The 13,212-nt window shown below is 36.1% G+C and overlaps 1 protein-coding gene across 1 annotated transcript in view; it reads left to right on the top strand.

The window, feature by feature from the left end:
* The window catches only part of DCN (decorin), a 37,684-nt gene extending 25,248 nt beyond the window's left edge, over nucleotides 1–12,436 (top strand). The window contains exons 3-7 of the mRNA XM_009991712.2: nucleotides 4,163–4,376; nucleotides 4,565–4,678; nucleotides 5,849–5,942; nucleotides 11,005–11,143; nucleotides 12,242–12,436. Coding sequence (XP_009990014.1) covers nucleotides 4,163–4,376; nucleotides 4,565–4,678; nucleotides 5,849–5,942; nucleotides 11,005–11,143; nucleotides 12,242–12,436 — 756 coding nt within the window. The remainder of the gene's footprint in view (nucleotides 1–4,162; nucleotides 4,377–4,564; nucleotides 4,679–5,848; nucleotides 5,943–11,004; nucleotides 11,144–12,241) is intronic.
* The last annotated feature ends 776 nt before the right edge of the window (nucleotides 12,437–13,212 follow it).

The following is a 13,212-nucleotide window of genomic DNA, read 5'->3' as shown; positions in this document are numbered from 1 at the left end:
AAAACCCTTCAGAACAATCCTCTGAGATTCTCACATAATGAAATTACACCAAAAAATACAATCCCCTGCTCCCCATCCTCAGACAGGGCAAAAATGACAAGTTTTCGTAACTTGAAGCACAACCATCCTATGCTAGTTCCTACATGACTGCCACACACTCCCTCTGCAGTTTGTCAGGGTGTATTTTGACAAAAGCCTGCCAAGAAGTGTTCCAAAATTTTCCTGAATCGTGAATCCTCCTTTTTGTTTTGGGAATAAATATTTGAAGTAGAACCAGGCCAGAGGGAGCTAAGTGGCCAGACTCTCACTTACTTCAACTGAGCCAGTGTCTATTCTTGTCATACGGTGATTTTTTTTTTCCCCTTACTACACTAATACCAGAGGTGTTTCAGTAAAAAGTAAGTCATCTTTGGAGCAAAGCTTGGATTTTTTTTTTTTCTTCTTTGAGCACCACTTAAACTGCTGGTCATAAGGTGGTCCATAGGTATTACGACAGTGCTGGATTACAACACAGTCAATGTTTGCAGTGTAATGTTTGCATGCTGTTTATGACAAAAGAAAAAGGATTTATCTCAGGAAAATGAGGATGGAAGCTAATTTTTCTCTTATCTATAGGAAATCTCTATGAAGCTGAATTTCTAAGCCTGAACAAGTGATGACTTTACTACTTGATGTATTTATGCCTCTCTATTTTCTCTTTCTTTCTTGTCTCTTTTCTTATCTATGGCTAAATATCTTAGCACTCATACCAAGTCATGCTGAAAGCTGTGCATGGGTGTGCTTAGCCTTTTGTATGGGAATTAATGATGTGCTTTTCTTTTTTTTTTTTGGGGGGGGGGGGGGGAGGATGGGAGTAAATTTATTTTAAAAGAAATATCTTTTTCTCCACTAAAAATGGAAGCATGGAAGAAAATAGATTTTTGAAAAAAATATCAATCCCTCTTGCTTCATTCCAATATTACCCTAGACTGTCACGTTTTTTCAATCTGCCAAATCGTTTCATACTAACAGCATCACAAGTGCTATCTGTGGCCAAGGGCTCCAGCACTTTCAGCACCCTTATTTTTCCCTCTGAGTATTTCTTGCCCTGGGCAAAATTTTTATTTATCCTTTAACAGGATGAATATAGTGCCCTGTCATGCCATCTGGGCTTTATTCAGGTTAGCTAGGCCATGTGGCATGTTTTTGCCTGACATCTCTTCCTCAATATCACTGCCTGCAGATGTTTTCCCTAGGTTTTCTCCTCTAGTTCCTGTTTTCACTGACCTCTAAATTCCTCTGAGTTTTTGATTTTATTTTATTTTGTTTTGTTTTAACTTTTGTTACACGCAAGCCATACGGGGCACATTCTGAGGAAAGTAAACAGCTTTGCTCCAAGGCTAATAACTGCGTTCTTTAAGTATTGCATATAATAGAGTTATTGTGAAGTAGGAAAGGAACCCAGGGGTATGGCTTGCCAGGTGCTATGCTAGTATGTTATCCTCATCATTTGCTGCTGCTCTGGGAGACAGTAAAAGTTCTCTTGCAAATTCTGATGTGTGGGTTTATTTTTTCTTCTTTACAGCTGCACAACAGTGTGGAAAAATAATGCAGGTTTAAAATACCAGGAGCAGGGATTTGCACAGCTGGGTATAGGTGGGAAATGATATTCTAGTACAAAAATGTTGCAAACTACAGGCTTGTGATACCTTCCCACTTTACACCACCATACATATGTTCCCATTGTGAAACATGCCTTCGGTAAATAACATCATTTCTAAGAGAGAGATTTTCTGAAGTTTTAAATAAAACAACATTTCTGTGTGTTTCCTCAAGATAACATGATCATATTCAGCGGAAAGCATTGGCAAAGCAGAAGAAATTAGTCCTACATACTTAGATAATTTCTGATTTTGTTCAGGACTAACAGTTCTCCTCTGAAGATCTGCAACAGTCCCCTTAACATCAATTACTCAGAGAATATTTACATTTCAAGGCCTAGCTGAATATATACATATTTATTTCTAGCAAGAAATATTTCACATCATATCACCAGCTGTGATAATAATATCTCAAACATTTTTTATCTAAAAGGCAACAAAGTTAAAGCAAATCTAATAAAAAAGAAAAAAAAGATAAGTACGATTTTTAGCTGAAATCAATGACCAAGTAGTACAAAGCAGGGATCAGGATAAAAATTTCAAGTGCTGTTAAGATGAGTCTAAACTCATTGAATGTTGACTTAGATACCTATGGAAAAGAAATCCATGGTAAAATAAAAAAAAAAAAAATGTATTTAGTAATAGCACATTCAGTTATTTATTATGATAAAAACAATGAAATGTTCGTCTACATAATTTAAGCTGTACCTCTCTTAATAACTGAATCGTTTCCAATGTCCTAATATTGTGCAGTTAGCAGTGTTACACTGCGGGCAGAATCTACATCTGTATCACGATTTTGGCAATGGTGACTTTCAGGAAACCATACTCCGTGTGTACCCCATGTCTTCTCATGGCAGTTCTTATAGCTGGGGCTCAAAAATAAGAGTGCTGGGGCCATGGCTTCCACAGGCCAATATATTTGTTTTGGGAGAAGCTTATTTTTAGGGAAATACTCTGCTGAACTGTGAGTGACCTTTTCTACCTCGTCTTGCAAATGTGTTATTGCTAGCAAGCATACAAAATTAAAACCAGATATGCTCAGCTTTATGCCTGCTCAGTGAAAGAGAGTACAGAACACACTGCTTGCTTGGCTCAGGATGATCTGCAAGAGGAGTCCATTAGGGAAAACACACACATTCAATACAATTTTAAACTATCTTCTCACCTCTCTTTCAGTTTTCTTGATAGAGAAGTGCTGTCACAGATGCTGATACACTTCTTGGCACTGTTTTAATACTGAACTGATTGTGAAAAGAGTTGAATGGTAAAGTGTAATTCTGAAAACATTAAAAGAGTATTAAAATATACCAAATGTTATCTATAGTACATGCAATATAAAAACTTGTGGTTTAGCAGCAACTGCTGTCTTCTGTTTCTGAAAATAGCATAATGGAGTTAGTGACCAAAGATGTTCTACAGCTATTCTCTAGTAATAAATATAAATAGACATTGATATCTGTATTTATACAGCATATTCTACCTAATTCACTGCATAAACATACAGCACTGTAAGTCTGATAAGTAGATGGTAAACAGATGGAATAATAAGATTCATTGTCATACATATCTTATCTGAAATTCTTTCCATTATCTGCATTACTGTTCTGGCAGCAATGAGATTTTCTTCTCCCTTTTTGTGTCATAGTTGGTTTATCAAAAAGAGAGTTATCAATAATGTAAAATTTCAGAGAAACAGGGATACAGTTATTACAGGTAACAGAGCTTTTAGGGAGGCCTTTCTCTCCTGCCAGTATAGAGAGCTAATTTGCTTTGAGTTACCCTGAGCCTAGATATCGCAATTGTGAGAACTAGATTGAGCACCTACCTAGCAGATAGAATGAATATGGTATGTGATCTCTAACTGCAGGACTTACAGTATGACGCTTCACATTGCTCCCCTTCTATACCAAGTTACACTTATGAAAAAATTAGCTTATATCTCTGCAAAAATGAGGTTTTTATCAGATAGAATTCTAAGTGTAGTTTGTAAGACTAACAGTAAAGAGGTGATGACATGCATAATTTTATTAAGCCAGGCTGTGCCTTCAATGTATTGAATCATAAAATTTTCTGTTCAGAAAAATATGGTTAGGATGGTTGTGTAGTGATGGGTAGGGTACGTAAGTATCTTCAGAATAAATGAAACCAGAAAAAAAAAAAAAAAAGAGGCAAATAAAACTGATAATGTTGGGTTTATGTGAATGACTTGTTCTTCACAGATTTCAAGTGGAAGGGTTGTACTTATTCTTGGATACAAATTTTGGGTATTAACAGAAGCTACATATACTTCAACAATTAAATAACACATATTTGTTATGTAGGCCTTGTTTATCTTCCACTGTTTTCAGAAGTTCTTGATCTATTTGTTTTAGTGCTGCATTATATTTTGTTCAGCTCACTTGATTGGCCATCAAAAGATATCAAAAGACACCAGAAAAGAATAATAATTTTTAAATGTTTCATTCTTAAAATAATTTTTCTAGTGGTCACCTGAGATCTCCTTCATTATTCCTCCACAGGCATTGATCCTTGTTAACAACAAAATCAGCAAAATAAGCCCATTAGCTTTTGCTCCTCTGAAGAAATTGGAAAGACTTTATCTGTCCAAGAACAACCTGAAGGAACTCCCAGAAAATATGCCGAAGTCTCTTCAGGAGATACGGGCTCATGAGAACGAGATCTCCAAGCTGAGGAAAGCTGTCTTTAACGGACTGAATCAAGTGATTGTCTTAGGTATGAGTATGAGAAATTATAAAAAAAATAACTCAGTGTTTTTTCAAGATGTTATTTTTAGTTCAATCATTGATTTTATGTAGAAAGTCAAGAAATGCTCCAATAAATCGTACCTCCAAATTAGCTTTGACCTGAAGGATATAGGTACCTACACTGCAGCACAGCTCACGACCATGTTTTGTTGGCAGAACTAGGCACCAATCCAATCAAGAGTTCAGGCATTGAAAACGGAGCTTTTCAGGGGATGAAGAGGCTATCCTACATCCGTATTGCAGACACCAACATTACTAGCATCCCAAAAGGTAAGAAATTAAATGAACGTGTCAGAGATTTACACAGATATAATACAGTGACTTCTAGTCAACTGAAAAAAAAAATTATTATGGAAGCCTTTTGAGACAGTCCTTAAAGTGTCCATTACTTGACTACTTCGTTTTTTGGTCTGTTGACTTTATTGGTTTGGAAAATTTTGTTTTTCTATTATGAGAAGCTCCACAAGCAGTGCACTGTCAAAACCAAGCCATTCTACGTTATTTTGATTGTCTCATAGTTGAAATATTAAAAGGAAGAATGTTTTCATCCTCCAACCCTGGTTTGTAAGCCTCATCAACATTATACAGATGTAAACTCATGTAAAGTTAACTGAAGTTGTACAAGCATAAAATCAGCCCTCCACAAATCTGTGGGGTTGAAGCATAAAATATTATTCCTATACAAATAAGAAACATTTGCTATTTTCAAAAGTCCGTCATTGCAAATTACTACAAAATAAGAATGACTTCAATATAACCTATTAATAAAACAAAATAAAGCAAGCCAGAATGGTGCCAATCCAGAGGAAATTATATTAAATTTATTCATACTTCAGCCAGAGGATTGTTTTGAAATAGCTGAAAAGTTTTTGAAAGTTAATACCAGTTGTTATTTCTTTCTTCCCACATTTCCTGTTTTGTATGTTCCTTTGAGGGACTTCGGATAGTTAAAATATTTAGTTCCATTTTTTTTTTTTCTGATAAACAGAATGTGCAAACTAGTATGTGTCCTACCTAAAATAACATTAAAATTATTTTACCTCATCTGTACAATCTTATTTTCTGCTGGTGTTATTTGTTAAATATCTAGGTGCCAAATATTTGCAAATAGTCTGGCTAAAATGAAGACTCTTTCTCTTACATGTCACATTTACGTAATCATTCATATCTGGGAAGAATTTAATTTAGCTATTTTTTTAAGAATTAACTGTTCTATGATGACCTTAAGAGCTTGGTCTTATTTCATGCCGAATAAATTGTTACTAGCCATTTTCAGTTTCCCTGATTGCGAATGTTCCTTGTTTCATTCACTAAATTGTTATTGCCCATGTCTAGTAAAATTTTTTTGTTACTGTAAAAGAGTCTCAGTATAACACAAGTCCTTTAAAAATAGAGAATCTAGTTTTATCAAAAGTAATTTGACGGTGTTCTCTCTTTCAGGACTTCCTCCATCCCTTACTGAACTTCACCTTGATGGCAACAAAATCAGCAAAATTGATGCCGATGGTCTGTCTGGACTCACCAACTTGGCAAAGTAAGAATTCATTTTTTCCTTTTCACATAATTGTAACCACCACACACAATTAGAAAACACATTTTGGGCTTCATGAGTGTTATCATCATTGAAGAAGCACATAACTTAGCAGGAAAAGCTTCTAAGGACTTGTGTACTGACTTAAGAGGACATAACACTTTTTCTAACAACACTTTCCAGCTGTTTTTAATTATGAGTGATGTATGTCCAGGACAATGGACATTTAAAAGGAAAAAAAAAAAAAAAGAAAAATAAAGACAGAAATTAGCTCTTTTAATTATATCATGCTTCTTTCACTGTATTTCAATTTTCTTGGGACACTGCATTGCTTATGAGGAAAAAAGCACATGGGAATCAAAACTCTTGCAACAGTTTTCTCTGTTTCTCAATAAAGGAAAGTCTGTCATGAGTCCAAGAAAGTGACAAAAAATAATCATTCAGCCTAAATGAAAAAATGTCATTTTTTTTCAGAGTGATTGTACCTTGCTAATCTGTGAATATACTATGGAGGAAGTTTCTCTAACTGTAGGAAAATGTAAGGAGAATTCCCAAAGAGCAGTTATAGACACACAGAATTCTTTGTGAATTAGTTCACATTAGATAAGATGCTAAAATAGTAAAATGGGCCTTTAATACAAGGTATTTTAATACTATAACACTTTAAGACTTTTCTATGAAAATAGAAGTGGGATTGATGTAAAAGACTGTTAATCCGATTACTGGATTAGTTCCTGGATCTTCATCTTAATCATTCAGATTTTCTTAATAAAGGCAGAAAACAGAAATCAAAGAAAGATTATTGAGCAACAGGAGTTCAATCTACCACTGTTTATAGTAACTTGAACAACAATTTAGTGCAGTGAAGTATATATTAATTTAACTCTTATTTTTATTTTGGCAATTCCAGGTGATAAGACTTAGAACAGCTTTCTAGAGCTTATAAAATAAAGCATTTCAATTCACATTTGATGTTCATATTAATCATAGATTCATCTCTGCTCAAAAAAATTCTGCTCCTGGATTTTAATGAAAAAATATAAATAGCATAATTATAGCTTAAAGGACCATGAAGCAGTTATTGTTAAGGACAGAGGCTTAGAATAAAATGTAACATCTTCCAGAGACATGATAAAGAAAACTTCCAAAACCAAAAGCAGATCATAACTACTCAGGTAGAGAGTAATTTACTTTGCTGGAGGAGGGAGGTGTGGATGAATCTATTGTCCTGCAGATGACTCAATTTTTCTGCTTTTTCACATTCATACTTGGAAAACAATACAGGCAACATCACATGGACAATATTGTTGGAAGTCCTTCTTAAGACATAACGTTTTATGCAGCAAGTGCTGATGGACTACTAAAAATATCTAACCTTGGGCTGCTTCCATTGTGGTTGTACTGTACAGCAAAACAAGATACTCTCTTGATTGTGGTGGGAAAATGCAGAGCTGCTCAGAGCAGACACCAAGTTTTAAACTGCTCTCTGGCCTATGCTTAAGCAGGGGACCTAAGCATAGTCAGAAATCCTCTTCTGCAAAGTTAAAAAGTAAGGCAGAATATAGATTTGTTGAAAAAGGAGGGCTTTGAGCATAACAGAACAGACAGATGAAGAAAGGAGGGAGGTGCAGGAGAGCTCCAGAATAGCTTACGGGATATGTCTAAGGGCCAGCATGCCCCTTATGCCACAGAAACAAGTTACCAAAATATAGCTTTTATTTACACATCTTCAGGAACATCAGTTCGGGGTTAGATCACTCTCCTCCTGGATCATGTAAACATGCTCAACAGTCTAACAGTTGCCCTAAAGCACAGTAAGGCTTTGAGAAACAGGTGGTTTTTCTGACCGTGTTAAGGTGTTTTGAACTGTAAAAGAGCTCAGTGTAGATCTACAGCTTATTCTCTTTTGAATTCTTGAGTTCTAGCAGACTGCTAACATTTGTCCTTTTTGTTTGTTTGTTTTCCTTGAAAAATTACTCTTAAGTCTTCCAAAGTCTTCATATACTGCTGTAGTGGGAAAAAAAATCTCATTAATGTAAACCCAACAAAGACTTTGCTGGGTTCATGCAGGAATAAGGCCCACAGGAGAAAATACACATTATATAGTTAACGTGACTAAAGTCTAGAGCATATTAAAGTTTACTGGAAAGGTCTAGGTCCATACAGTGGAAGTTGCATCAAGTCCTGACTAATGATGATGTTGAGCACCACGAAGCTTCTTAAGGTGCATATAACAGAAAAGTGGGCAGCTAGGGATGTTGGAGGCAAAAGAATGTGAAAAAAAAACCTGAGAATTTCTTAAGTTTTTTGATATGTTTTTGATGATGATCTTTAAGGATTTAGAACACTGTGACTAGATCAGCTATAACACTGGAATTACCTATTCACTAATTTAAAAGGAAACAGTATGTCAATAAGGTAAGCAAGGGTGATTTTTCAAATTCTTTCCTTTTTGTTCCCATGGGAAAAAGAAGAGAGATGAAGACCATATTCTTTCCTAACGCTCTTAATCATCCTGTATTTTGCACACTAATATTGTCTTATTTCATTTGTAAACACAGCCTCAAGTTACTGAGAGTTTGTTTATAACAAATTTAGATGAGATGTAATTACATATAATTTCACTGCTTGTGGGAGTTAGATCCACTTTTCTGCAGACTCTTCCAATTTTATTCTTTCCCTAAAAGAGTTTCCCTTCATGAGCTAATCCTGAGTTGAATCTTGTCCATCTTTATGGTGCGTAAAAGGATTACTTTTTCTTCAGCAAGTCCTTGAGAAGTGGGCTTGTGTGAACCTCATTAAGTTCAACAAGGCCAAGTGCAAGGTCCTGCACATGGGTCGGGGCAATCCCAAGCACAAATACAGGCTTGATTGAGAGTAGCCCTGAGGAGAAGGACTTGGGGATGTTGGTTGATGAGAAGCTCAGCATGAGCCGGCAATGTGCACTTGCAGACCAGAAAGCCAACCGTATCTTGGGCTGCATCCAAAGAAACGTGGCCAGCAGGTCGAGGGAGGTGATTCTGCCCCTCTACGCTGCTCTCATGAGAACCCAGCTGGGGTACTGTGTTCAGTTCTGGGGCTCTCAAAATAAGAAGGACATGGACCTGTTGGCGTGAGTCCAGAGGAGAGCCACAAAAATGATCAGGAAGCTGGAACTCTCCTATGAGTATAGGCTGAGAGAGTTGGGGTTGTTCCGCCTGGAGAAGAAAAGGCTCTGGAGAGACATTCAGCAGCCTTCCAACACCTAAAGGGATGTACAGGAAAGCTGGAGAGGGACTTTTTACAATGGCGTGTAGTGATAGCACAAGGGAAAATGGCTTTAAACTGAAAGAGGGCAGATTTTGATTAGATCTAAGGAAGAATTTCTTGCCTGTGAGGGTGGCGAAGCACTGAAATAGGTTGCCCAGAGGAGCTGTGGATGCTCAATCCCTGGAAGTGTTCAAGGCGAGGTTGAATGGGACTTTGAGCAACATGATCTAGTGGAAGCTGTCCCTGCCTGTGGCAGGGGAGTTTTAACTAGGGGATCTTTAAGGTCCCTTCCAACCCAAACCATTCTATGATTCTATGATCTTCAGACCAAATTGCTCTGCAGGATCAAATCCTCCAATCATCACTAAATCTTAATGTACTCTGCTCAGAAAGAGGGTGATTTTTTAGCAATTTTTAAAGGAAAATTCTTCCTGATCAAATTTTAGCAGATACAGGATACTGTGAATTGATTTTTGAGTGAAATAAATCCTTATTGATGTCAGTGGGAGATCTCATTAAGCTCTCCTTTATCATTTAATAGTTTGACAACACTGCAATGCTAAAATTAGTATAATTATGACTTTGTATTATATATAATACTAGTTAGCAACATCTTCTTTTGACTGTTTATTTTTAAAAGGAAAATTATGAAATACTCTTCCATTCTTGGACAGAATTATTTCTGGAAACATCACTGCCTTAAAGATCAAGAAAAAATTTTTAGTTCTGTGTTTATATATAAGGCCCGGATTCTGACTTTTGAAACTGACATAAGCCACAAAAGATTACAGATAGTCAATTACTGTGAATCAGACTTTCTTTAAAAGTACTCAATCATAGTAAATTATTTTATCACAAGGATTCTGATTATCTGTATTAAATTCTTTAATTGATTCAGTCACTAGTAAATGTCAGAGCATTCTTTTCCCTCAAAATTAGAATAGATTGCTTAAAGAAAAAAGATAAAGCAAACTAGATTAAGTAGGTTTAGCCTTTATAGAAATAATTTTCTTGAAGGACAACACTCCTGATGATGACAGCTCCCTCATAATTACCACAGAATTCCTTACGGCAACACGGAGCATTGAAACTTATGAGTCTCTTGAAAAAATTCAGTGGTTTGGTAATTGCCAGACGAAATAGTATTAACTCAGAAATACACAGATAGGACCAGATTTTCCAAACTGGACATAAATTGTGGTAGTAAACCCAAAATGTGACTGTATACAGCAGGAAAGATGATTTTGTGTTGAAAGCTCTGGACCGCAACCCAGGAGAAATGTCTATGTCCCACTTGTATGTCCTGCTGAACACATCATTACCTATGACTCAGCTCCTGTTTCCAGTCTGTAACATGGCTCTAACTACATAAGTATCTTAGAAGTATGTGGTGAAGATTTAAACTTAACAGTTCTGGTCACCCTGCGTTACAGTGTTTGACAAAGAAAGTTACAGTGAGTGCTCCTCAAGTCATGTAAGAAACTCTTATTCAGCTTTTAAAGAAAGACTGGTGCCTATGGAGGTACACAATATGTATTTACAGTGGGATTAATCATATAGCTCGTGAAAATATGCAGTATCATGAGCACAAGTTGAATGATATCATGATAATTATGACGGTTCACATTAGATATCAAAATTATTTAAATAGGTTTACCTGAACTAGTTCTCTGTGGTGACTCTATACCTCACACATTATTCTCAAAATTAGCCTGGTCTATTCTACCACAGTAATGTAGAGAAGTAATCAGCCCAAGATGATTATGTGGGCAAGTTTAATATATTTGTTTGTTTGTTTGTTTGTTTGTTTTTTCAGATTGGGTCTCAGCTTCAACAGTATTTCTTCAGTTGAAAATGGCTCTCTTAACAACGTACCTCATCTGAGAGAGCTCCACTTGAACAACAACGAACTTGTCAGAGTACCTGGTGGCTTGGGTGAACACAAATATATCCAGGTACAGTTTATCATACTGCCTCAGAGAGCAATAGTTGAAAGATTATGAATATTATTTGTGTGATTATTCAGTCTTGAACAGAAACATATATGGTATTTGTGCAAAAGATAATGATGTAAGTTTCATCAATTGTTGAATAAGGCATGGAAAAGTTGCATACAACAGGAAGAGTCTTCTTCTCATTCTTGTGTGGATGTGCCTATGGAGGTGTATAGATCTGGAGGTGTGCATTCGTTACCTCTGTGTGTTTGAGGGGACGTGACAAATACGGGATTATTTGTGTAGTTTGATTTCTTCTATACTCAAAAAATGCTTTCAAAGAGTATGTCTTCTGTTGAATTTTTTTCAGTTCTACTCAGTGACATTTTGCAACCTTTCCCAAAAACCTTCCCTTCGGTATCTCAAAAAGATATGCCTTCATGAGGGTAAAGAGATGCAATATGCATTTCACATTGGCAGTATTTTTGAGGTCTGTGTCGCTGGATAGCTAGAAATATGGCCTCTTTGAACCAATTAAAATCTGTCTTCACTTCGACTAACATTTTATGGGAAAGGAAGCTTCCAAAAAATGAAGACGCCCAAATGTAAATCACCACTTACATGTAATTTGGGAAAATTCATCAGAAGTTGTAACTCTGGAGCAAAGTAATATTCATCAGCTATTTTAAGTCATCTTTAGTGATTACTTTGGCTCTGAGTCCTGTACAGTTGCACTCATGAGAGTGAAAGCATCAGAGCAGGAGAGAAAGCAATTAGCACCAAAGACATTCTTTATATACAGCACATGCTTCTGAACCACAGCACTGTATTAATTATTCCATATCTTTGACTCCTGGTTTGGTTACAGTACGATCAAATGATAGCAGTGTTATTAGAGTGCTTTGCAGAGTTTCTGCTCCTTCTGTAGAAATTATTTCTAATCGGACATGCTCTAGGTATTTCGAAAGGTAAAGAGAACCAAGCATTTGTTTGGAAAAAAGGGTATATTGTTACTCTGTACGACATTGCACAATACATACCAAGTGTTTGACATCAAATCATTTATCTTATTTGCCACAGTAGCTCTATTTCTCACTTCTGTACTTCTATGCTTTTCAGGTGGTCTATCTTCATAACAACAAAATTGCTTCTATTGGTATCAACGACTTTTGCCCTCTTGGCTACAACACCAAAAAGGCTAGCTATTCCGGTGTGAGTCTCTTCAGCAACCCTGTGCAGTACTGGGAAATCCAGCCCTCTGCTTTCCGATGTATCCATGAACGCTCTGCAGTACAGATCGGAAATTACAAATAGATGTCTGAAGATGGGGTTCGGTTGCGTTTCAGCTAAAGTACCTGTCGTAATAGGCCTGTTCACAAAATTGTTGCTATCAATTAATGCCAAATACCAGAAACTTCACTTTAAAGTGGAGATGATCCATTGATGTAGAATAAATGAATCATTACAGATGTACAAGATCAAGCATACTGTCAAAAAGAATTGCCAACTGTGCTTTAAACTGACTTATTTCAGCCTTCTTTTCCAGCATGCTTTCTGTGGTATTTTTCAGTTTGCTGAATGCTACAGGTTTTCAGATTCCACTGTATATGAGATTCGGAGTAAATATTTGTCAAGCTATGATATTAAAAAAAAAAAAAAAGATAGCGATTGAGGTTATTTTTATAGCCACACACACAAGAAAATAGAGGGAAAAAAGACTCTCAAATAATTTTGAGACTTGAGAAGGTGAGTTACCTCTTTTAAATTTATTTCAAGCCCTGGAGGTTTAAAAATATCCCCTATAACACTAAGCTAATTCTGAATGTATCTATTTAGCAGAGGCAAATAAAGTTGTTGCTAATGTCATTATTTTGGGAAAAATAAAATAAGTTCATATTGTATACATAGTTTTTTAAAGTTTGACATTTTTCTAGAGCAATGCTATTCAGGATTAGCCTAACATAATCCTATTGAACAAAATAATGAGTAGTCTGCAGTACAAAACCTGTAACCTATGTCTGGAGCCCAATGACTAAATTTCTGTAGGGCAAATCCCTCTCACCTTAGTCTCAAGCGCAGTTTTCATGACT

This window comes from Tauraco erythrolophus, chromosome 4, assembly GCF_009769465.1.
Source record: "Tauraco erythrolophus isolate bTauEry1 chromosome 4, bTauEry1.pri, whole genome shotgun sequence".
Classification (NCBI taxonomy): Eukaryota; Metazoa; Chordata; class Aves; order Musophagiformes; family Musophagidae; genus Tauraco; species Tauraco erythrolophus.
Note: the sequence above shows the minus strand (reverse complement) of the source record. Positions and strands in the feature narration are given on the sequence as shown.